Source organism: Rhinoderma darwinii, chromosome 4 (assembly GCF_050947455.1).
Source record: "Rhinoderma darwinii isolate aRhiDar2 chromosome 4, aRhiDar2.hap1, whole genome shotgun sequence".
NCBI classification, from domain to species: domain Eukaryota; kingdom Metazoa; phylum Chordata; class Amphibia; order Anura; family Rhinodermatidae; genus Rhinoderma; species Rhinoderma darwinii.
In genome coordinates, this window is record NC_134690.1 from 53334294 (window position 1) to 53361245 (window position 26952).

General features: G+C 42.7%; 1 protein-coding gene across 2 annotated transcripts; it reads left to right on the top strand.

Moving 5' to 3' along the window:
- The first annotated feature begins 1805 nt into the window (after positions 1-1805).
- PDIA6 (protein disulfide isomerase family A member 6) lies at positions 1806-23033 on the top strand. 2 transcript variants are annotated; one of them, XM_075861106.1, is made up of 13 exons: positions 1806-2001; positions 3108-3249; positions 6833-6890; positions 7281-7407; positions 7584-7690; positions 16653-16777; positions 17092-17206; positions 17935-18075; positions 19275-19359; positions 20399-20471; positions 21056-21214; positions 21393-21489; positions 22436-23033. In XM_075861106.1, the coding sequence occupies exons 1-13, from the start codon at positions 1983-1985 to the stop codon at positions 22502-22504; spliced, it is 1317 nt and encodes a 438-aa protein (XP_075717221.1). In that variant the 5' UTR covers positions 1806-1982; the 3' UTR covers positions 22505-23033. The 2 variants fall into 2 exon arrangements, with proteins under 2 accessions (XP_075717221.1, XP_075717220.1); XM_075861105.1 differs by having other exon boundaries at positions 1807-2001; positions 16650-16777.
- Positions 23034-26952: the final 3919 nt, after the last annotated feature.

Here is a 26952-nt window from a genome sequence, read left to right on the forward strand (position 1 = left end):
TTGCCGAGTTTTGAGACGCGGTTTCCGCGTCAAAAAACTCGGCAAAATACCCCGTGTGAACATAGCCTTATTGTTCACTTCAATTGCCTTATACAAAGCATCGTCTGTGTCTCTTAGGCCCCATGCCCACTTCAGTTTTTTCCTTCAGGGTGCTAGCCGTTTTTCTGACGGCTAGCACACTGACCCATTCATTTCAATGGGGCCCTGCACACTTCAGTTTTTTTGACGGTCCGTTGCTCCGTTCCGATCCAAAGTAGAGCATGTCGTACTTTGGTCCGGGATTCCGTGACCGTGAGGCCCATGCAAGTCAATAGGTCCATCAAAAAAACTGAAGACACACGGAAGGCATCCGTGTGCTGTCCGTGTGTGACGGAGCCGTTGCCTAGCAACCGCCGGGCGGGCAGAAAAACATAACAGAAATATTACACTAATCGGCAGCCACTTGTCTCTATCAATCACTGATAGAGAAAAGAGGCTGCTGATTAAAAATAAAATAAAAATCAGTTCATACGTACCCGGTCGTTGTCTTGGTGACGAGTCCCTTTTCTTCCTCCAGTCCGGCCTTCCTTTCTGACGCGGAAGCCTGTGATTGGCTGCAGCGCCGTCATGGATGAAACGTCATCGCTGGAGGCCGGACAGGAGGAAAGTAAATATGAAATGTATTATTATTTTTTTTTTATTACATTAAAATTGTATTTTCCGTGCTCCGAGCATGGTACTGTCCAGGGTGCTGAAAGAGTTACCACCGATCAGTGCAGCCCATTAACTCTTTCAGCACCCTGGACAGTACCATGCTCGGCGCACGGAAACGGAAACACGGAGGTCACACGGGAGTGCACACGGCCGCTAAAACGGGCATACGGATCCGTCACGAACGGCCGTGAGAACTGTGGCGGAAGTGTGCACGAGGCCTTACTTCTCTCCGATATATCGATATAACATATGGATTTGAATCTGGATAAGTGCACTGATTGGTGTCCGTTGACACACCCACCTAAACCTTCAGTCTAATATATTTTGGCTAGGAGATTGGGTCAACAGAATCCAACAGTTATTTTTGAGAAATAACTTCTGGGAGATAGTGCGTGTGACGCGCACAAAAAGTTCAGGTCCCTTAAAATATAGAAGTCCCTAAACTAATGCCCTTGATGACATAGTGGCAGCCATAGTGCCCTTTTTCTTATACTGGGACAGTTGTGACGTTTTTATTGATTCAGTGAGCAATTATTTCATGTTTATGACTTGGGGGCTGTTCATATCTACGTTGGAGGCTCCATTATGGGCCTCCATCACAGATGACTTTATTTTTGCCGGATAAAATGATGAAAACCATGTCGGTAAAACCAGACTGAACCCATTAAAGTCAATGGGTTAACATCAGGCGCCGACAGCGGATCCTTAGCTTCCAGTATTTTTGTTGTTCTACTCCTATGACCCAGCCTAACCTAAGCGATTTGCTAAAACAACATACAAAATGTTATCGCCCTCATGTATTTATTCATGCCATGTTTCTTTACAGTAAAACACCCCTTGCCAACATGCAAACCCCAAATAAGATAAGAATGATAAGGGACTAATAACAGGTCTTGGAGGAGCCGGGATAAGAGTAAAGGGCAGGATAACAAGACACAAAGGAGACTGCAAAGAACTTCCACACATCTAAAGTTCTCAGCGTTCTCTCCCGCGGTGACGTCACGTTCCGTTCTAGAACACTACAAACCCCGCCCCTCTCCCATCGACCCGGCTCCAGCCAATCAGATTCCCCCAGCTCGCCCTGACAGAGGAAGGCTGTGGGAGAGGCTGAGGCGGCTGCGCTACCCGGCCGCCGCTGATTGGCTATATTAATGATGGAATCCTAAGAGCCACCAATGAGCGGCGGACACGGCGGAAGGTGAGAGTGGAACGCCGTACTGCTAAGGCGAAGTCAGGCAAATACTCCAGACACCGACTGCTGAGGTGAGAGACCGGGAACCGGCGAGAGCATGGCGAGGATTCTGCTAGGTAAGAGCGCGGCGTTTGGTCCATCGGTTTTCTCGTATCGATAGGTTACGTCTTATACCGTTGTCCTGCATATTATATACATATGTATGATAGGTAGATATTAGTATATTGGTACTCTACTATTCACCCTGGTCATAAGTATAGTGACATCTTCTCTGCTGTCTCCAGGCTCCTCCAGTGGTCACATGACGACCCTTCTCCTGAGGGAAGATCTATCTCCTTAGGGTGGTACTTATAGAGCTGGCTTTAGATCCTCTTAGTGAAACCAATGCGACCAGCAACAGCCAAGTATGCCCATGACTCGGGGTACTGGTGCCAGGGGTAAGATCTTGTATCCCTGTCCCCCTTATTCACACATGACAGGTTCCCCATTTCAGTCGGTAACATTCAGCACTACAATTCCCAGCATGCCCTAACAGCCTTTAACTGGAATAATAAAGCCTTTGTCTGTCAGGGAATTCTGGGAGTTGTAGTACCTCAAAAGCTGGCGTGCTGAATGTGTCTGACCCCTGCTGTAAAATCTTACGGGGATCTAAGTCCTGTTCTGTAGAACCGGTGGGGGTGGGGTTATGCGGTTGTAATACAGACTTTAAAATGTAGTTATCAGACCGCCGTGTCCTACGAGTCTTGTAGCAACCGAAACCAACTTTTGTTCTAATCCACTGACCAACGCCATGTACCCAGGCGAAAGCCAGGCTGGTGACTTCCCAGCTAAATTATACTGCATGTCATGGAGATCCAGAGTAGTCGCCCACTGGTGCTGGATAAATTATTCAATGGGACGACTGATGAATTAATAATTACAATGGTAAACTCTAACGTACGGGGGAGAAGTCTTTGAAGGTGACTTTGCTTTGCATTTTGTTCTTATTTGCATATGTAAAACTTTATTTATTCCTGTTTATATCTACTGCTGCAAAAAAAAAAGACGACTACCATCGAATGCTACTCCTGGCCGTGTTTGTTTTTCGATGTGACCCTTCTATGTGATGCAACCCATGCTGCTGATGTCCTTGTCACGGTCCCGGATATATACGCTATATATTGTGCATTTATATTTAGCCCTTCTTGAAGCGTTGTATTAACCTGATATAATCTCCTTCCAGGCGCAGTGATCTGCTCGCTGTTTGTCGCGGCGCGGTGTATGTACTCTGCCGGCGATGATGTGGTAACGTTAACATCCTCCAATTTCCAAAAAGAAGTTGTTCAGAGTGACAGTCTATGGCTAGTGGAGTTCTATGCTCCCTGGTGAGTATGATGTAGTATTGTGATTTTCTGTATAGGATAATGCTGGGAGTTGTAGTTCTGTAGTGTCTGTTGTAGAGCAATAAGATATATTCCTGCTCCCATTGCAGGTAAAGCTTGGGATTCAGAGACTTGGCTCTCCGGACTTTACCTGCAATGAATGACATCTTGTAAGGCTTTTGGACAAATCCTAGGTAGCCAATTTGCACCTGGCACCTAAGTTTTTGGGGGGTTTTTTTGTTGTTTTTTTTGTCCTGTGCTCTTGCTGTTTAGGTCTTGTACCTGGGCCACTTGGGGGTTATTCACACAGTGCATTAAAATCACATTTTGTGCCGTAATTTTATCAAAATCGTGGCATAAACGCAATTTAACTTCTAAGTGTGAATAGACCCTTAACTGGTTCCCGACTGCTGGCTGTATTTTTACGGCGTGGGTTTTAACTTGCTGCCCGAGCGATCGGGCAGCTTTCACTGCTTCTGTCTTCTACGATCACTTGTACACATTGCTCAATGAATGCTGTGTATAGGAATAGAGGCAGCGGCCGCACCGCTGTCTCTATTCCTCCCGGTGTTCATTTGACTGGTCACATGATCGCCGGGTGCCGTTACTGACAGACTGCTGTTGGGTCTTACTAGACCCAGCACAGCCCTATTAGTGACAATCGTCACTATGAGAGGGCTGATTTCCCCTGTAACTGGGGCTGCTGTGCAGCTCCAGTTACAGTGGAAAAACATGGCGTAAAAGAGAGAGTATGTGTATGTATATATATATATATATATATATATATATATATATATATATATATAGTTCCCCAAAGGTCTTTTTTGACCTTTTGAGGGACAGAACATACTAATAAAAAAGTTAAGTAAAGTGCAAAAATAATAATAATAAATACACATAAAATACCCACCCCAAAAAAAACCGTCCCGTCCCCCCCGCCAATCATTGTAACGCTAGCGCTGACCCAATTACCCTAATCTAGACATGTAATATATTAAAATTAACGGCAGACAATCACAAATAAAAGGTCTATTTTAGGGTAAAACTATGTTATTACCAAAAATAAAATAGCTGAAAAGTAAAGCTTTTTTTTTTACTATTATTTTCAAACTTTAAGCCTAAAAATTCTAAAATAGCAAAAAGGATGTGTATAAAAACGATAAAAAAAGAAACCTGCGTTGTCTACGGAAAAAATGTTGCAAAAATCACGTCGTTAGCCCAACAAATAAAAAAGTTATAGCCATTTAACTAACACGTGCTAAAAATGGCTAAACGGTGTCTGGTCCTGAAGGCGCAAAATAGCCCGGTCCTGAACTGGTTAAAGTCAAATTGGTTCCTGGATCCTGGCTGCAATCTGTGGGGAAGTAAATGTTCAATTTCCCTGCAGCGCCACCACAGGTGAGATTAAGCATTACACTGTGCTCATTCAAATCAATGCATTGTCTGTGTAGTGCAGGACATGTCCTCCAGAGCGAGAGATTAAACTGCTCTCCACTCTGGTCAAGAGATGTGGATCCGGAACAAAGGACCACCCTCTATTATCCGTATAATGGGTTCAAACTGGACAACCCCTTTAAAAAAAGGACCCAGCTATCAGTCCTTTCTGTTTTAAAGTGCGGTTAAAGTCCTGAGCACCAAATCGGCAGAGCTAAGTCTTTACTCACAGGAGATCGAGTCATAGAGTTGAAGACTTCACTGTCTAATCAATTGTTCCTGTGACTGGCCCCCTAAAACTTAAATTCCCTTTACAACATAGTCAAAGGAGACCGTGTTTGGCAGAACATGAATATTATGGCACTAGTTCTCCTGCAGACTGATCCATTGGCTGTGTCTGGTATTGGAGCTTCGTTACATTCACCTGATCAAGTGGCTGACCTGCAATACCAGACACAGCCCATGTACAAATGTGGTGCGGATTCTGGTTTTGTTTTTTTCTAATCTTTCCATTTAACCCCTTAATGACCGGGCCATTTTGCACGTTAATGACCAAGGATTATTTTTTGTTTTTTCACGGTCGCATTCCAAGAGTCGTAACTTTTTTTTTATTCCGTCGACATAGCCGTATAAGGGCTTATTTTTTGCGGGACGAGTTGTATTTTGTAATTGTGCCATTTTTAGATGCTTATAACATATTGATTAACTTTTATTAACTTTATTTTAGGAGAGAATTGAAAATAAGCAGCTATTCCAGCATTGATTTTCACATTATAAATTTACGCCTTTTACTATGCAGCGTAAATAACATGTTAACTTTATTCTATCGGTCGGCACGATTACAGGGATACCAAATATGTAAAGGTTTTATATGTTTTTCCTACGTTTGCACAATAAAAAGCCTTTTAGAAAAAAATTACTTGTTTTTGCATCGCCGCATTCCAAGAGCCGTAACGTTTTTATTTTTCCGTCGATGGCCGTACGTGGGCTTTATTTTTGCGGGCCGAGGTGTAGTTTTCATTAGTACTATTTTGGGGTACATAGGACTTATAGATTAACTTTTATTTTATTTTTTATGGGGGGAATGGGAGAAAAGAGAGAATTTTTTGTTTTTTGCGTTTTTCTTTGGACGCCGTTCATCCGGCGGTTTAATGTGTTCATTTTATTGGTCAAGATGTTACAATCGCGGGGATGCCATATATGTGTATGCGTTATTTGTTTTGAGTTTTACTAAATAAAACCACTTTTTGGGCCAAAAAAGTAGTTTTATTTGACTTTGACTGTAATATTTTTATTTTTCACAAACTTTATTTAACTGATTGACATTTTTTTTTTTAAGTCCCATCAGGACACTTCACTATGTGATGTGCCGATCGCATATATAATGCTTTGGTATACTTAGTATACCGAAGCATTATTGCCTGTCAGTGTAAAACTGACAGGCAACCTATTAGGTCATGCCTCTGGCATCGCCTAACAGGCAGATGCTGGAGACAGACCTGGGGGTCTTTGTTAGACCCCCGGCTGTCATGGAAACCCGACGGCGACCCGCGATTTGTTTGCGGGGGCGCCGATCGGGTGACAGAGGGAGCTCCCTCCCTCTGTCAAACACATTAAATGCCGCTGTCACTATTGAGTGGCATTTAATGGGTTAAACTGCCGTAATCGGCGTGCGCTTCGATTCCGGCAGTTGCAGCAGGAGCCAGGCTGTGTATAACAGCCGTGCTCCTGCCGCTGATCGCGTGGGTACAGTCTCAGTACCCGCGCGATCACAGGACGGATATATCCGTCCTCCTGCGCGAACTAGCAGCTGCTGAGGACGGATATATCCGTCCTTCGGCGTTGAGGAGTTAAAGGGGGTTTTCCACGTTCTGACAACTAGACCTATCCACTGGATAGGTCGTCCGCAATAGCCGCTCCAACTACTGCGTACCATTTAAAACATCCAGTGCCCGAAGGCAGCCGGATAGGTTGATCGGTGCGGGGTCCGGGTGTCAGACCCGCACCGATCATATATTGATGACCTATCTGGTTGTCAGAACGTCGAAAGCCCCTTTAAAGAAAATCTGAGAAAATAACATTATCTCAAATGATGACCTATTGTGGTGTGTTTTTTTTTTTTCTTTTTTTCTTTTTGTTAATTTTTTTAAAGGTGCGGCCATTGTCAGAGACTGACCCCTGACTGGAAAAAAGCTGCAACTGCTTTGAAGGTAAATGCCTGTGTGCGGCCAAGGATATGTCTTATGGTAAAATAGAGAATCTTCATAAGGATAATCTCTTTAAATGCGCAGTACTGGAGCTCCTGTTTCTGCTGAACTTGCTGTCACTGTCCAGGTTTGCGTTTCTGAAATACAGAAATCTCATTTATTTCTAACGAAACATCCCATGATCCCACCTGACTGGTTATGCTGAAGTATTTTATGTGTTGATGATGGGTTTTATTCTATATTTCTCTCCTCTCCTGTATTGTAAGTTTGGTATGGATGGAACAAGTCCACTATTGATCACTGTTATAAATGCATCAGCGGGACCGTATATAAAGAAGCGCTGTAGATGAGCAGCCTAGGATGTAGCTCATGTCTGCTTATGTTGATTTTTAGGGAATAGTGAAGATCGGAGCGATCGATTGCGATCAGCACAAGACTCTGGCCGGTCAGTATGAGATACGAGGGTTCCCGACAATCAAGGTATTTGGAGCGAACAAGAACAAGCCAGAGGATTATCAAGGTACGTGCCTACGTTTTCAGCCAAACCTTCTGGACTCTGGGACCCCCACTGATATAATATTGAGGGCCTATCCTAAGGATTACCCCTTTAATTCTGGTCAGTGGCTGTCGGCTTGATTTGGTCAAGGATCCACTTGTTTCCATCATTTGACTGTATATTATTATGTTCTTTTACAGGAGGAAGAACAAGTGAAGCCATTGTGGATGGTGCATTAAATGCCCTGAAGTCTCTAGTGAAGGATCGGCTCAGTGGCAGAGGAGGTGGCCATGATTCCGGAAAACAGGTCGGTATCCATGCGCCCACATGAGTCTGGGACTTTGTACACTTGCATGCAGAAAAGGTGTTTGGTCATGCAGTTTTTCTCCTTGTATTCTCACTTTAAACTTCTCTGGTGTTGTTATATAAATGAAGTATAATCAACAATTCTGCAATCTGTCCTGACCTCCTCCTTGAGAGCTGGTACATATTACCTACGCTGATACACTGCAGCAAACTGGCAGAACAGTTAAAGCTGACTTCATACATTGTGGATTTTATTCTTTGCAATTGAAAGGGAAAAGATTTGCGGCAGGTCGGCAACAAAATCTGTGACGTGTACACGGCTTGAGGCTCTGCTCACATCTGCATCAGAGGCTCTACTGAAGTCAATGTATTCCGTCTGGCGCTGCTGTTGTCCGTCATGCAACGGATCTGGCGCTTCCAGTTTTTTCTTTCTGCTCCCTTGACCGAGCGGAACAACGGAAAACCAGATGTGAACAAAGCCTTTGGGATGTGCACTGCTGATGTATTCAGCACGCAGAGTGATCCTTATACTGGATATGATTGTTGCAAACCTTGACTGGTGTTTTAGTCTTGGGTCTGTTCAGATTTTTCATCTCCTGGGTGTAAAGAATTTCCATTCACTGACAGCAAATAGATTTTGAAAATAGTGTAGATATGGTGTATATACTATGAGGTTCCAAACTGCAACTCGGCCCCGTTTTGAGTCACAGTGGCGCTGGCCATGGAAGAATTTATTAGGAGCGACAATCCCTTCTTTCTAGAAATTGGTGGGGTCCATGTCCGCTTTTATAATGTGTATTCTTATCTAATTCTTAGTGTATTCTTAGTCTCTGTTTTGGATTGATGCAGGGTCTACCTTCCTCCATTGTCATGATGGTAGTTTTATATTTTTATTAAGTTAAAACTTCATCCCGCTAGTTAACCGTTTCTGCCCTCAAGTCCTGACTAAATTAGGATGTGAACTTCCATTCTGAAGTTTAGGAACATTGAACCGAAAAAATAAATGTAAACACGAGACGGACAGCACCAGTGTTTGTCTGTACGAGATTCTGAAACCGTCTTGTAAGAATTTTGCACGGAACATGGATGTTAAATGCTTCTGGTCCTTTTACATTTTTATCTAGGAGTTGGTTAACCCCTTCCCACCCCCGTGATGTAATAGTATAGATAGTAACAACACAAACGTCATGTGCCTGCGCCATCACCAGCGGGTGCCGGCGTTAACATTAAAGCTGACCTCCTGCTGTAACGGCTAGGATTGCAGATGCTGATAGGCCCCTGTCTGCCATGACGACCTAACAAACTGCCAAGTGTATGTGCCTACTAACCTAATAGGATGCTTGTCAGTATTTCACAAACAGGCAATGATACACTGCAATGAAGAAGTATTGCAGTGTATTTTTGAAGTTATCAAAGGATTGCAGGCAAGTATCACAGTGAGATTAAAAAAAAAGCTTTCCCATTAAACACTAAATAAAGTTAAAATGTTTATCTATACTGCACGTTAAACGACTCAAAAATCCAAAAATATAATAGCCCCAAAACAATGGTGAAAGTGCAATGTTTTTTGTTTGTTTTTTTACATTGACCCCCCCCCCCCCCTCCCCAAAATGTATAAAAGACAATCAGTGAGTTGTATGTACCCCATTATGGAACAATCGAAGCATAAATCGTCCTGTAAATAGCCAGCACTCCTAAAGCTATGACGACGGAAAAAAAGAAGTTCTGATTTGTAATGTGGCGACGCAAATGATTTTTTTTTTTTTTTTTTTCTATGATAGTTTTATTGTGCAAAAGTATTAAAATATAAAGAACTGTACATATCTCGTATCGGTGTAAATGAGACGACAGATAGAAGTAAGTTGAAATGGTATTCATCCCGTAATCTATTAGTTAGATTTACCCCAAAATGGTACCATTAAAAATACAACTTGTCTCGTACGGCTACGTATATGGAAAAATAAAAAAAGTTTTATGGTTCTTGGTATGTAATGATGAACAAACGAAAAAAATTGCTGCCTACTGGAGGCCTAAATAGTTGCATCCCTATGTGGAGTACATGGTCTTCTATTGCAGACATAAAACCTATATTTGTCTCACATACACATACCGTGGGACAAATAAATCTTAGACATGTATTTAGTCCAAAAATATTTATTTTATTATTCCACAAATATGGATACCCCCAGAACCCACATAAATATACATACAAATATTAAAACCTAAAAAAGAAACTGAGATCAGCAGAAAATTACCACCATAGCCATATAAGTATAATGATGTATGGTATACAGCAGGTAAGGCAGAAATTCACAGAGCGTATATAATATGCCTCTAAGCAGATTCCGTCAGCGTGCGAAACGCGTGTCAAGTTGTTCCTCTCTGAGATCACTGATAGCCATCATGGCAGCCACAGGTAATGGAGACTAATTTATGTTAACCACTAAAATGTGTTAGTGCTATACTTGAAATATTACCTTATAGACTGTATTGAAGTTGGATTGTGCTAGAGGGAATCTGTTTAGAGGCATATTATATGCTCTCTCTGTGAATTTCTGCCTTACCTGCTGTATACCATACATCATTATACTTATATGGCTATGGTGGTAATTTTCTGATCTCCGTTTCTCATGAAAACATACTTAAAAATTTGAATGCATATTTATGTGCGTTCTGGGGGTATCCATATTTATGAAATAATAAAATAAATATTTTTGGACTAAATACATGTCTAAGATTAATTTGTCACATGGTATGTGTATGTGAGACAGATACAGGCTTTCTGTATTTTGAATTATGTCTTGTCGTTACCCTTTGGGAATAAGTATATTATAGGTGCTAATTCTATTGCAGACAGAGCAGTGAGGGAGGGCTCCTGCTGCAGCCAGTTGCCTTGCAGTGAGAGACTGGTCTGATCTGAGGATTATGCAAAGGATGGGGAAAATGGCTGATCTCCTGGGACACATGTATAAGAAATATTTAAATATTTCTCACACTTTTGGATGTAATAAGGAGAGGTGGATGTTCAGCTTTGTAGAATTTCTCAAATGTCCTCAGTATAACATATAAATAATGTGTGGGGCGAAAAAAGCAGACGGATGTTTATCAAAGCAGATGCAAAGGAAAAACAGGGTTGTCCGTGGCAAACAGTCCAGTCACTGCTTTCATTTTCCATACGGCCTCTGAAAAATGAGTGGTGGAATCCGATTGGTTGCTATGGGCAACTACTTCACGTTTGCCTTACACTTTGATAAATCCCCTGTAGACTATTCTTGGTGGCCATATATTTGCAATTTTATATTTTCCTCCCAAATATTTTGTCAAAAATAGAACTGGATCCTTGGAGAGGGAAGTAGGATAAACTTTTCAAGGTGAAAATTCAATCCTCTTTGGGCAAAAACAAAAAAAAAAGCCTCAAGTGGAGTCCTGTAGGTATCAACATCTTGTGACCACACAGTTTTTAATGAGAAGGTCACTCCCAATATGACAAACTGTGATGACCTCCGCATAGTTCATATTGTAGGCTGCTACTTGATTTGTCCACTTCTCTATGATGGGGTTATTGTTGTGCATCATGCAGCATTGTCCTCAACAACCGAAGCAGCGGCAACTGAGTCCACAGGGTCAACAACAGCAGCCGCAACAGCCGAGTAAACAACAGCAGCAGCAGCAACAGCCGTGTAAGCAACAGCAGCGTAAACAGCAGCGTACTCCACAACGCGACTACAAGAAACCGCGTCCTCCTTCCTGCCAGCTCGATAATGAAGAATAAGGGCTGACGTATGGCCGCTAATCTAAATTTCTGTTAACTGATCGGGATCGTCTTAAAATCTAGAGCACTCTGATCTGTGTTCTATAAATTTAGTTCTCAGAATTACTTGAAGAGGTTGACAACATTCTGCTTTAGTTGACTACCGCTCTTATGTGAGGATACATATAACATGTTCCTCTGTTTTATGATCTCTTCTTTGAGAGTTTGTAGCGAGTGGAGAGCTGAGTTCTTTTCATACTAATGTTCTTATGATCTAAAAATTTTGTAACCTTCTAATAGTCCCTCTGACTACAATCGCCCTATTCTTGAATGATTTCTGTACTTCCACAGCGTTGTCCTTTTAAATTATAAATTGCATTACAGTTCTGCTCTTAAACAATGAGTTCTGTTATTTAGTACCCGCGATTACATAGCGCTGTGTCAGGACTCCACTTGTCATCTAGTGGTGATCTGTAAAGATACAGGTTCTCTGGTCTGAAATCCAATAGGTGAAGCATCAACACAGTTGTTTACAATAATAGTTAGTAGTAATGCAGATTTTGCTGCACTTCAATGAGTTGTAACGGAGCAAGCTGGAATGAGAAATATCTGTAATTGGGTTGATGTAGGCTAACCTGGGGTGTAGTGTCTAAGGAATCCCCTGGTCTTCTTCACCCTGAACTCCTGCAAGTGGGTGTGGTCATTGCTGCAAGGGGATTCCTAAGTCAGGGTCCCCAAATGACGGCTAAGCTGCAGGTGGAGTACAACGAAGAAAGCGATCATCCGTGGTCAGATGTATGAAGAGTTTGGTACACAAGAGCAAGAGATCAACCTTGGTCAGCCGTATGCCGAGTTTGGTACAAATGTGAGCAATAGTGTTTAAGCAGAGGGAAGCTGGAATAAGAATAATCCGGCACAGGAAGTACAAAGTTGCTGGTAAATAGGGCAGCAAATAAGGTGATTGGCCACATAGTAGATGCGATCCATAACTAATCACTAAGAGCAGCAAACACCTGGCTGGGTCAAAGCAGGGATGTCAAGACTGCAAAGCAAGATTGGAGAGTCCAGAGTTCAAGTCCAGGAAGTTCAGCTCTTGATGCTAAAGATGAAATTAAGCTTTAGTGCAACTTCAAAATGAACTGAAGGGCAGAATATACATCCACAACATACATCGCTATGTAAGTGACCGATTTTGGTGGTGGTTAACCTTGAAGAATTTATCTTAGTGCAACACAATCTCCCCATGCACACATCAGCTTTCAATCATCATAGGGAGCATGTGCCCAAAAAAATGCAATCCACCAGAAAAGTAGATAAAGCATTAATGTAATGGCACTCCATTCAAGACTAAGTCTAAACCCTAGTCATTCTGAAGGTGTCTTGGCGTTAAAAGGCAGAAATCACTGTTTGACCCAATTTGGCACAACTGGTCGTATAAAAGAAATAACATTTTAATGGATGAAGTTATTACACCTGTGACGAATCCACTCGATTGAAGGAAGGGAGCCGTCTAGAGGAACATAATGGTCCACCACATGAGTGATGTTAATAAGTAATTATTTTGACCGTTTGGATACTACACCCAACCCAAACCCCCCCCCCCCCCCCATGTTCTGAGCCTGGACCCCACTAGTTCCCCTTTCAGACTTCCTACCTTGGCCTTTTGATATCTTGCATTTCTGCCCACACTGGTGTGATTACACAATTGTCCACTTCAAGAGTCTACGTGTTCAAAACCCAGTTCAATGCACAATCCCTCAATAGTCTTTAACCGGGGAAGACCACCTTGATCTTAAAAGATAAAATCTACTTTTCAACGTTGAGTTGGTGTGAAGGTTAACAGGAGGAAAAGCTAGATTCAGCAGGATGGTGGGGGGCGCTATCCTCCTCCTACACTGTTTTGCAAGAAGATTACCCCCATAAAGTCAGACTTGGGTGGATTTGCTGAACCAGAACAATGCATAGAGAGTACTCCCCTGCACCTCCATTTTTATTTTTTTTGAGGCGGCAGTTCATTTATGGATTGGACCACCTGCACTGAAATGGCTTTTTGGCTGTTAGGTTTGGCCTTAATCATGTGGCTTTAAAATTGATATGTCACTTACTGCTCCGGTGACGGGACGCTGCTGCTTGCTGAACCTATTCGCATTTGGGATGAAAAACCTTGGAACATGGGTTTCCTTCAAGCAGTACGTTACCTGGTTGTCCTCTTCTGCAGACTTTGGTTCAGTGCACCATTATAAAATTGCTTGGACAGGTCAGAAGGAGATCCTGATCAGATGGTTACCCGAATGCAACTGGTCTATGCAAAATAAAAGCTTCAATTGTAGTTTTGGTAAAATGGAGCGATCCAGCTATTTCATGGACTTGTTCAACATACTGTTGAACTATTTAAAATGAATATTGAGCAGTCTAAAAGACAACCTACAGTATTATATGTATAGAAGACCATCTACAGTAGTGAAAGACCAGTCATCTAAAGGATGCAACTCTTTGTATTATCCTATGTCGGCAGATCTACTCCAAATGATTCCCTCCAGCCGGCAACTGTCAAACAAACAACATGACTTTTTTAGTCTCGGTGCCCAAAGATTTTAGGGGTGAATTTATTAAGACTGGTGTTTCAAACGCGTCTTGAGATGATCTAGGTTGGCTGGAAATGTACAATTTATCAAGAGGTGCACGTTTTTAATTTATTTTATCTTTGGCTAGCCATGCCCTACAGTTGTAGATTTGTGCCATAACTTACGCCATCATTTTTTACTTAACAGTCGTCAAGCTTTTTATATATTCTCCCCCTTGCTCTACTAATTTTTATGGTCCCAGCCAATAAATTACATAGGGGCCTGGTAGAGAACCGGGCAGGGAAGCTCCACCTATGAAGCCAGAAGCCGCTCTGGAAGAAGGTCCCCGGTCCCAGGTCAAGTTGCGAGGATGTGCATAGGTCTCGGGGTCCTGTTACATTGCATATAGTATACGGCGGATGTGTATTACCCTTTTTTATTAAGTTCTATTCCGTTATTCTGAAATCTTTAATTTTGTCTAGAGGCAGCAATTTCTTAATGTACAGACTTTTTTGCCTAGTTGTGGAGTGGAGGACATCGAGATCTACTGAAGAGATGGAGAAAGATGGTGTAGAGCCGGGTGTCTCAAACAGTTTTTGTTTTTTTTCTACTTTGGCCTCACCAGACAACAAGATGATACCGAGGCCTCACCAGTGATCAAAGTCTATGCCAAAGATTAATACTGAACTCCGTATAATATTAAAATAAAAGGAATATATTCTGTTGCCAAATCAGATTGTTGTGGTTCGAGACAGGACTAAAATTCACTGTATTTCATATCCCAAAGGATATTAAATTATTACTACCATCTAGCCATGGTTCATTCATTTGTCATCTTGGCATGAACAGATTATGACAACAATGTGTCCTTATTACTAGTGCCTGCGCACTTTACAGTGACACCATAAATGTAGTGAGGTAGATCAACAAGTTTCAATTGCTGCCTGTCTGAAACCAGAAATTCCTCAATTTTGGTTTTATATTTTTGTATTTTATTTATTGATACAGTGGATGTGCTTCCTATTCCACTCTGTTTCCAAGCTCCTAGCACCTAAATTAAGGAGGTCAGGGGGTATAGCACAAATGCAGTCAGACGGCGCTATTTAGTTATCTACCTACTACTAGCCCTACGCGTTTCTTTACTAGATTATGTCTCTGACGTAAATCATCAAGGGCTTGCAGAGTCAGTGTTGTAGATTCTAGAAGTATCCAATGTATTAAACCGGAATCGTTTATAGCGTGGATATCAATGTCAGCCGCCATCATCTTATAAAGTTGGAGTCCCCACACCCTTCCGGAATCGCCGTCTGCTACAGCCTATCAGGGATGCCGCATTGGTGATATGTCCCGCCCCGTTGGAAAGGGGGCTCGTCCAGCTCAGCGAATAGACCGGTTTTTGACCAGCCTTCCCTCAATGACGTGAGGGATGTAAACACCGAGACTAATAATGCACTGAGAGAGTGCATGTGTCCTGTGTCATCCGTGAACTGGTACACATCCTGTAACCCAACTTCACCCCCACGTAGGAGAAAATGGGATGGTGTCGGGACATATCTATAATACCCAATGCGACTCCCATGGCTGGAATATGCAGGACTGTGCAGCTTCTAATCAGTTAAAGTGCCTGTACACCATGTAACAGAGGGTAGGGAGAATAATGTATATTTTTTTTTCTTTCTAGAAATTTGTGATAGACATTTGTATATTTTTATAAAAACAGATTAAATAGAAAAAAATTAGCAGAAAATAAAATGTATGATTGTTTAAGCAGATGTCACTCATTTACTGTATTTTCACTATGCAAGTCAATAAAGTGACGTAATCTTATAACTTTTATGTGTTTTGATTTTTGTGTTTGGATATATGGGTTTTGTAAGCTTATCTATGGTCCACTTCTAATCCTACGATAATTTTTGCCACACCTAGCTACTAGAATATGCAAATCAAGTCCCACCTCTCTTGCTTGCCATGATTTTGAAAAGCCATATGGGGTTAATGATTGACATAGTGCTCTGTAATCTGGTCTTCCCTACTTTTTCACATTCATATGGGCACCCGTGGGGCTCTCTATGGGAGGGTTAGGAACTCACTCCTGGAGGCATGCCTCCCCCTAGTCAATGCCATTGTTGACTAGGGGGAGGCAGCTATCCTGCTTGGGCAGCTACTTTGCTCTATTAACAGCATTAAGAGATCTGCTTTACAGCAGCCACATGGACATTGGAACTTGTGAACAGGAGAGAACCCTTGGACTTCTATGTGGGGAGAGTTTTCTAGACCTGCTCTGTGAACTGTGCAGAGGTCAGGGAGGGGGAGGAGGGGAGCTGTGTCAATCACCTATTGTTTATGGTGGATCCTATGTTATGTATGGTGTTACCTGTCACTGTAATCCGATCTGTGATGATAATGAGATGACTGCTGAGATGTGATCCTTACAGAGCAGGAAGGGTCAGCCTATTGTGAGGCTCAGTGGCCAAAGTGAAAACTGCAAGATTTTAGGATTATTTTTTAATCACATAGCAAATTAAAACATCACCAAATACTCTTAAATATGTCTGCTTGTCTGACCATAGTCTCCTACAGCTGTCCTCCATTTTTATTTTTTCACATTATTAATATCCCTTTTTACTTTCTCCTGTATCGTTTAGCAGAAGACCTATGGAGGCAAAAAGGAAGTCATTGAACTGACCGATGACAATTTTGACAAACAAGTATTGAATGGTGATGATGTTTGGCTTGTTGAGTTTTTCGCTCCATGGTGCGGACACTGTAAGAAGTAAGTGTACGCTAGAGCTTCTGGTATATATCGTGTTTATCAGCTTTATACTGGCGGGATCGTGACCAGGTATAGTGGGTGGGCCTCATTTATCAAAACTGTAGCAGAAAAACTGGACTTGTTGCCCAGAGCGATCTAATAAGACGGAGCAGATCTTTCTGTGTAACGGTCCCATTAGTCATGTGATCACCAGGTTTACACCTGCCGTTAAAGTGTATAGGTAATCATTAAGAGGGTTATGTGAAATAAGTCAAAAGTACTTTATGGAAGTAATTGATGCGTTTCTGAGGTTTTTTAATTTTACCTATCTTCAGCTTGGAGCCGGAGTGGGCCGCTGCAGCCTCTGAAATTGCTGAGCAAACCAAAGGCAAAGTTAAACTGGGGGCAGTGGATGCCACTGTGCACCAAGGACTATCCAGCCGTTATGGGGTGAGTAATGCCTGATATAATCCTCATGTAATGCATGAGGCAATAATAAATGGCTAGCCAGGTAAAAGGCACCAACCCTGGACTGTAACATCCGATAATGGTATGATCTCTCTGTGTGCAGGGACCAATGCAAGCTTTATATTTACCAATGTTCAGACTATTATCCACATGTAAATGTAGTGGCGACCACTATTGGGCCCTCTCTGGTCTCCTACTATTTAGTATGTTCCTTGGTTTTATTAACCCACTATTTTATCTACGTGGACCGCTGCATAGTCATGATTGTGTTTCATGGACTGTATGAGCAACTTTCTACTGAGAGTCCTAAATCTTTCACGAATAGGATCGCACTCCTAGGGAAACTCCGCTTTGAATGACATTGAGTCCACCATTTCAATCTACATACGAAGCTGAGCAACTTTGTGAATTGTTTGTGGCTACTACTACGTAGTCAGCCATTCATCCGGCCCGCATGCAATACTGTGTTTGTCTTGTAGCAGCGGCTGCAGGGGAGATGAGCAACCGAATCCAACCTCCCCCTGCAAAATCCGCTGGGAAGGTTGGCAGCGGTTACTCATCTATTCTTGGGAGCCAGACCCACCATGGCCACTCTCTCATATTCGGGGTTGTCTGTGATGGTAGTGAAGTCGATGCAACCTCCAGAAGTACCGCATGTGGTTCCTCTTCAGGCACCGCAGTATCCATAACCATAATTCTGTTTCTTCCAGATCAGAGGATTCCCCACAATTAAAATCTTCCAGAAGGGAGAGGACCCTGTTGACTATGAAGGTGGGCGGACAAAGGCTGATATTGTGGCTCGTGCTCTTGACTTGTTCTCTCAGAATGCGCCGCCCCCTGAGATCCTGGAGGTCCGTATTTTCCATTTTCTTAACTGTATTTGTAGTTTTAAGCCATGTTTTGCCGACAATCGAATGTCCTTGTGGCCTGGGGGACCCTTGTAGACTTCTCTGTTAAGAAATAAGGATCCAATCTCATTTTAACCAGAGGGGTCTTAACATAAGAGGAGCCACTTATCCTCCAGCTTTATTGAAATTGTCCGAGCTGATCTTGCACGTTTAAAGAGGACGGTTGGCTCTCCCGACATGCCTGGTTTAGTAAATACTTGAATTCCCCATAAAATAACATTTCTGGAGTAACCATTCTTTTCTTAGAACTCTGTGTTGGTCTGTTCCTCTGTTATTCCTCCTGGTAATGAATGAATCAATTGGGTAACTGAGTATTTCCATTCCCCTTGTCAGAGAGGCTGTGTCCCTTCATACGGACGCTTTCCAATCAGAGCTGACAGTGCTAGACTGTACGGACACACCCTATTTACAAGGCCAATGGTAACACCCGGTTGTCTATTATTCCTCCAGGAAATGTATAAATTGAGGAATGGCATAACGCAGAGTTTTAGGAAAGATGCCTTCGAATTGTTTTGGTTTTTTTTCATGGAGATTTCAGGTAGTTACTAAAATACCTGACTGCTCCCTTTATAAAGGGGATTTCCCATAATCTGTATTTATCACCTATCCACAGGATCCGTGATCTATATCACCAAACACGAGAGTGGGCTTACCGTGCTGTTCCTGGGAGCCCCGTAGAAATGGAGCTGTAGTGCGCGTTCTCGATCACTGCTCCGTTCCTTTCTATGGGGCTGCTGTAGATCGCACTCGGCAGCCCCAAAGAAATGACTGGTGCGGTGGTCAAGCACTACTGCTCCATTCCTTAGGGGCTCCCAGGAACGGCAAGGTTCTCATGACCTGTGGGGGTACCAGCGGTCGGACCCACACCAATCAGATATGTTTCACCTATTCTGCGGACAGGTGATAAGTTGTCGTAATGGGCAGACCCCATTAATAACAGAATTTAGCTTGTCGTCCAGCCCCCCCCCCCCCCCCCTCTGTAACATTTTACTTTCACTGTGTGTAATGTCATACATGCATCTCCCCTCCTGTGACCGATAGTTGAACACCATATTGAAATGTTTGCAACTCTATTAACCTCCTTTTAACTAGTCCCATATTTCCAGACTCCGTTAATGATTCTCTTATTCTATCACTGACAGATCCTGAATGAAGATGTTGTGAAGAAGACCTGCGAGGAACACCAACTCTGCATAGTGTCTGTCCTGCCTCATATCCTTGACACAGGTAATAATATATTTTCTTAAAGAGGACCTGTCATCTCTACTGACATGTCTGTTTTAGTTAGTACATGTATTTCCCATAAAATCAGAACGCTGCATTATCATTCCTCTATTATTCCTCCTAGAAATTTGACTAAATGGACAAGGAGAATGGTAACATCCAGTTGTCAAAGGGGGGGGTGTCCCTACATCGTCTGGACAGTGTCAGACTGTAGTGACGCACACACAACTGGTAATATTTATTTATACATTTGTAGGAAGAATAACAGAGGAACTACACAATGCAGAGTTCTAAGAAAATGTGCTCCAGAATTGTTATTTCATGGGGAATACAATGCTTTACTAATGCAGACATGTCAGGAGAGGTGACCGGTCCTCTTAACTGTATATCAGGCATTGGTGAAGTTAAAGATCAATGCAGTATATAATACGGTTACACCACAGAAAAAAGTGGGACATAGAATAAGATTAAAAACACAAAAAATGGCCATACTGACAAATTGGGCAGGTATAATCCCAACAGGACGCAGCCAGGTCAAAAACGCTGCTGAAGGAAAGTGCACAGGTGCGTTTAAATAATAATAGCCACTCCCACTAGCCTTGAGGGGAGTGGCGTGTGGTGCATGGGATATGTAGTAAAAAGTAAATGAATAGTGTATAATGTGCAAGTAGTAATAATATGTGTAAAATATAGGGGGCAGTACTAAAAGGGTCAGGAACGTGAGTGATACATGAAGTCTGGGTGCAGTGTGTAAAACATGGAGGGCTAATGCGTAAATCATGAGGCACAGCCTATATAGCCTGGTAGCAGCCTATTTGTAACGCCATGATAGTACATAGAGCGGTTGTAGGTACTACTTTCCTCACCTTGTTTATAGAGGGGTCCGGTCCTTTAAAATTATTTTAATCTAGTACCCTGATGGTCCATAAATTCTGATAATCCTGCACAATGTTTGGCTAATCCAGGTGTCTTGCTTTAACTTTCTTTTGCCCTATATGTTGTGACTGCACCGACCGTCTTATATTCACTGGGTTTCTTGCAGGTGCGGCTGGAAGGAATTCCTATTTGAATGTCATGATCAAAATGGCTGAAAAGTACAAGAAGAAAATGTGGGGGTAGGTTTGTCTTCAAGAGCTATAAAGCTTTATTGTAGTTGAGGGTTTTATTAAAAGATCGAAATTATCATTAAATATTTAATTTTCAGTAACTTCTGCAAATGCCCTTTAATTCTTTCCTGCAATATATGATGTACATGTGGGTAATGCCCAGCAGGAGCTGCGAGAGCGGCTGAATCTGGAAATCCTGGCCGTGTAAACCCGTACAAAAGGGGCAGGGCGGACAATTTAATATTGACAGCCCTGGGCCTAACAATTGCCCTTGGCGCGGTACACAATGGTAATATTGATTTTTATATAATGTATTTGCAACCGAAAGATGATGCCTAAAAATGTACGACTCGTTCCCACAAAAAGCAAGGCCTCGACTAGCTGCGTAGCGTTAAAAATCAAAAAGTTATGATTGACAGAATGTGAAAAAGCCAAAACAAAAAACAATCCTTAGGTATTAATGTGGACTATAGCGCAATGGTCTGCAGCTGTAATAAAACTACTACTCCCAACATGCTTGCAGACCTCAGCCATAGTGTAAGGATTTAGTAATTAAAGCGAGGGGGCTTATTAGCTTGTATGCTTTGTTACAGGTGGCTGTGGACAGAGGCCGGGACACAGCTGGATCTGGAGACCGCTCTCGGTATTGGTGGCTTTGGTTACCCAGCCATGGCTGCGGTCAATGCACGGAAGATGAAGTTTGCACTACTGAAGGGCTCTTTCAGTGAGCAGGGAATCAACGAGTTCTTACGGTGAGGGTTAATTCTCATTATTATGGGTATTCCGCACTATATGCATCGTGATGACTTTCCAGAATCCCATTCATTTTTCACAATTCAAAGCTTATTTTTCTCAGGGAATGTGAGCTCCGTGTTCCAGAAGACGCTTTACTCAAAGTACTTTTTTTTTTTTTTGTCCTTGTAATTGCAGAGAGCTGTCATTTGGCCGTGGTTCCACATCACCAGTTGGTGGTGGTGATATCCCCAAGATTAACACCGTTGAGGCTTGGGATGGCAAGGATGGAGAGGTAAGAGAATGCTTGTGATTTTAGCTTCAATTATTAAAGGGATTATCTGGTTCTTGAAGTCCCCAGAGATCCACTTCAGACTTCCCGTGCTGCAGGAACTGCTGGAGAGATGGAGTATTATACATAATAAATGGACAACCATGGAATAAATGGCCAGGTTGAGTTCGCTATTGAGAGCCCCTCTTTGTTAGTTATGGCTTATAGAGGGTGGTACTGAGTGTTGGACCCCTCTCCATGATGTCCATATGAACAGGGATTATCTTCTTAAGACAACAGCTATAACAAAGCAGATAAATAAACAGCGAATTTGCAGCAGCAAACACTCTATAATAAACCATGAAGACATGACCGCACCAGAGCGAGGAAAACATTTTCTATCTGATCACTCAAGATGGTCCTCTATACTTACAGACCCTATAGGCCAACTGCACGTGGTCTAATCCTTCAGTAGGATGGGGTCATTTCACCTGGACCTTTCAACATGTCAGCAAATCTCTGGTCCTTTTTGTATTTCCCCAAATGACGTACAGATGGAGCAGAGATCCGTTCGTCATTTTGGAGAAGTCTTTAAAGGGGTTGTCCGGGCAGGGACAACTGATGACCTATCCATGGGATAGGTCATCAGTATCCGATCGGTGGGGCTCCGACACCCGGACCCTGTAGCGATCAGCTGCTCTGGCTGCCTCCGAGCACCGGATGTCCATGTCAGAAGCAGATGCTCCGGGCCAGAATAGCGACCGAGCTGCATCACTTTAGCTCTGCTCCTACTCAAGTGAATAGGAGCAGAGTTGCAGTCCTGCAGTATGGCCGCTATGCATCTGTGCAAACCATCCGCATTGTGACACAATGCACTGACCGTTTAGTGTCCCGTCATAGAACGTGGCCCACTGTGGGTTTCTTTTCAGTCCTTGAGTAGATCCATACTGAATTTCTGCTTCTTCTGTAGCTGCCAGTTGAGGACGACATTGATCTCAGCGATGTAGAACTTGATGACTTTGAAAAAGACGAACTGTAAAGAAAAGACCCACTTACCTCCTTGTTGTATTGTTACATCCCTCTTCTTGGAGGAACTTTTCAGCTGGTGGACATCCATTTATCCAGAACGCTGGGGTGGTAGCGGCAATGACTTGTTTATTTTTAATCTAAGACACGTGTGCACATGAAGAGAAGGATTTCAATTATACCAATGGACGGTTCCTCCCGGGAGAACACTGAAAAAATTCTATGAATTGTTGTAACAGTGATGAGTTCTATTGTTTGCTCTTTAGATTTTGCTGGAATCTGATGGATTTTTGTTTTTTAATTTTTATTTCCTTTTTTTTATTTTTTTTGGGCGTTCGTTGGGCATGTTTGCATATTGAAGAAGTTATCGGTAATGGCCTTTTTGGGTTTTCGGCCAGTCAAAAATTGTCCCAGGGATGGAGGTCTTCTTGGCTGACACTGCAAATATTATTTTGTTTAATGTATTTCATGGTTTGGGTATTTTCATTGGCAAATTGATCAGCTTGACTCAATTTCTGAATAAAATATTTTTTGACATATAATGTTTTATTGTTTGATTTGTGGGTAACTATCCGCAAAAGTAACTTCATTAAATATATATATATATATATATAATGACCCAGCAGCACTGGCGGCTTGTGGGTGCAGGCCCTGGGAAACAGACCCTCGTCCCGTATATGAACAGCAAAAAATAGGCAGCACTCTGTAGGTCAAGTGCGAAAATAGGGGTACTTTATTACCCACAGTGCTATATATATATATATATATATATATATATATATATATATATATATATCTGCAAATGATCACATTTTCATGCATCTAGCTCCAATCTGTGGTATGTGGGTGGCACATAAAAGCCAGATCGAAAGCAAAGTTTTTTTTAGTCCCATGACACCTCAAAAATCAGATCAAGTGGTGGGGGATGTTTGTGCGATGTCTCCTGTTTATTGATGTACCAGTTATTGCCACTTGTCGCAATCTGAGAGGAACAGAATATTTGAACTGAGACCTTGGTTTATCACTCCGGCAGATCGCTGCTCCCTAGACCAAGATGTCAGCACTGTTCAACATTGCGTGTCCTGGAGGTTGGGAGAACAACAACAAATGGAGATGACAGCAAGAGATGCGCGGAGGCGAACCTCTGTACGGATGGCGAGTAGTGATCCATTCTGTACTGCAAGTGAAATTAGACGTAGCATCCCAAGCTTAGGGGGGCAACCAGTGTCGCGGCAAACCATCAGAAGGAATTTGCACGAAGTTGAGTTATGAGCCAGGCGTCCAGCTACAGATTGACCACACGCCACCGCTCTCCAAGGCTATCATAGTGCACAGCAAAACGGCAATGGAGGTCTATCTTCAGTGATGAGTCCTGCTTTTGACGCAATGATAGCCGGAGATTGGTCTGGAGACCACATGGGCAACGCCATGAAGAGGCCTTCACAAGGGAACATCACACAGGTTATCTACTCCTGGAATTCTAGTGTAGGGTGGCATAATGTACGGTAGCTGGACCACTCTGGTCTTCATTTCAGGTACACTAACAGCTCCGCGTTGCATTGATTTGGTAGTTGAAGCTGTGGTACGGACATTTCACCAAAAGCTGTTTTTCAACAGCACAACGCAAGTCTGTGCTACTGTGAGCAGCCTGAGTGGCCTAAACATGCTACCGTGGCCTGCAGCGTCTTCAGACTTGTCTACCATCCAGCACATCTGAGATGTCATTGGGCGCAAATGCAAAGGGAGCTGCCAGCAGCCAAACTTGAGGATTTGTGTGTCTAAGTGCAGCAGTCCGTGTGGCATAACGTTCCTCCGACAACTGTTAACCCCTTAACGACATGTCAGGTACTGGTACGCGACAGACGTTAAGGGGATGTCTGGAGCGAGCTCACGGTTCCATATTCAGCGGGTGACGGCTGTGTTATACAGACGACCCCTCACTGCAACGGGCGTTATCAAAGATCACTTTGATTCTGCCTGTTTAACACCTTAAGTCACGACTGCGGCATTTAAATTGTTAGAATCAGGTACGCCAAAGGGGACTCCGTATCACGATATACTGCAATACATTAGTATTGCAGTATATCATGCAAGCGATCCAACGATCGCTGGTTCAAATCACTTAGGGGGACTAATAAAAGTAAGAAACCGTTTTTTTTATAATGTTCCAAAAAAAAAAATATTTAAAAAGTTAACATACCTGGTATCACCGCTTCTGTAAAAGTCAAAACTATCACAATATAGCGTTGTTTAACCCGCTTGCTGAAAGGCGTAAAAAATAAAGTATATACAAAACCTGCAAATTGCTGTTTTTTGGTCACCTTAGCTCTCCAAAAAAATGGAATAAAAAGTCGCATGTACCCTAAAATGGTATTGGTGAAAACCGTAATCGTATCAACCTTTAGAATAAAGTGAATGTCGTTTCTACCGCCTGATGGATGCTGTAAAAACAAAACCCCCCCCCAAAAAATGGCTGGTTTTTTTTTGTCGGTCACCGCACAAATATTTTTTTCCAGCTTCCCAATACATTATGCGGTACAATAAATGGTACCGTGAAAAACTACAACTTGTCCCACAAAAAACAAGCCCTCGTATGGCGACTAAGAAATAAAAAAGTTATGGCTTTTGTAAGGCGGGGAGGAAAAAAAACGAAAATGTAAAAACTCAAATTGGTCGTGTCCTTAAGAGGTTAATAACCCCATTGATAGCATGCCACGGCGTGTAAGTGCGTGTATTTCTATGTGTGGCCCTCATACTCGATGATGAATAAATCAAGATGTTTGGAATATTTTGTTTCCATTTATTTTATTTTTTTATCATTTTCATATCATTAAGGGCCTGTTCACATCACCGTTCATTTCCGTTCCGGGGTTCCGTCTGAGGTTTCTGTCTGGTGAACCCCGCAACGGAAAGTGAAAGTGAAACCTCAGCTTCCGTTTCAGTCACCATTGATCCCAATGGTGACGGAAACATCGCTAATGGTTTCCATTCGTCACCATTCCGGCAGGTTTCCGATTTTCCAACGTAATCAATAGCGGAGTCGACTACGCTATTGATTCCGTCTGAAAACCGGAAACCTGCCGGAATGGTGACGAACGGAAACCATTAGCGATGTTTCCGTCACCATTGATATCAATGGTGACTGAAACGGAAGCTGTGCTTTCACTTTCCATTGCGGGATTCACCCGACGGAAACCTCCCCGGAACGGAAAGCGAACGGCGATGTGAACAGGCCCTTATATGTTTATCGATCCTGTGATTTCCACAATATCGAAACTTTTCCTTCTTGGTGTTGCAATTTCAATGGTGGACTGTGTGTGTGTGTGTGTGTGTGTGTGTATATATCTATATATTTTACAATTGGTTAATTATTTACAGTTTTGGTTGATTGGGTCACACCTGAGATACTTGGAGTGTCACGCATTCATAAAGTAGTAGTTAATATTATGCTTGTAGACTACTTTTTTTTTTTTTTTTTTAAGTTCGGTTCTGTCCACTGCCTCTTATAAACGAGTGTGTGCATTGTTCCACTCCTCGATGACAATAGAAACTCAAAGTTTACCACCAATGAACAAGCCTCTGTCGGCCATATTAGCGCTTACGCTGGATTCACACGAGCACGTTCGGTCTGTAAAGGACGGAATGTATTTCGGTCGCAAGTCCCGAACCGAACACAGTGCAGGGAGCCGGGCTCCTAGCATCATAGTTATGTACGACGCTAGGAGTCCCTGCCTCGCTGCGGGACAACTGTCCCGTACTGTAATCATGTTTCAGTACGGGACAGTAGTTCCACGGAGAGGCAGGGACTCCTAGCGTCGTACATAACTATGATGCTAGGAGCCCGGCTCCCTGAAGTGTGTTCGGTCAGGGACTTGCGGCCGAAATACGTTCCATCCTTTACGGACCGAGCATGCTCGTGTGAATCCAGCCTTATAGGACAACTTTTTCTGTCATTGGAAGAATAAAACTCTCCCTCTGTCAAGTCTCCATAGCCTGGTGAGAGTATGCTAATCCTTTTCACTTTGGAGAGACATGCGTAATTGAATCTGTGAAGAAATATTGTAAGGGCAAGCAAGTTACGGCATTCGGACGTCCTACAGGGGAACACTACATTACAGTTGCCAGCATTCTGGCACCAGCAAAATGTATATTCATCGGTCAGACTACCAGATGGTAAAGCGTGATCCATCTCTCCAAGAACGCTTCCATTGCTCTGGAGTCTAAATGAAGCATATTTTACACCATTCCAGCGGATGCTTAACTTTTCTCGTAACTATCAGTTTTGTAATTGGCTTCCATAAGCAGTTGGTTGCAACACCCACTCCTAAGTTACCAAGAACGTATAATAGTTACATGTTATAATGTTCAGCACTTGGCACTTTAGGTGTTTGAGCTTGTGCCAGCGTTAATTGTATGGCTGTATGCTCCATTTTAAGCACCTGTTAGCAATGGATGGGGCTG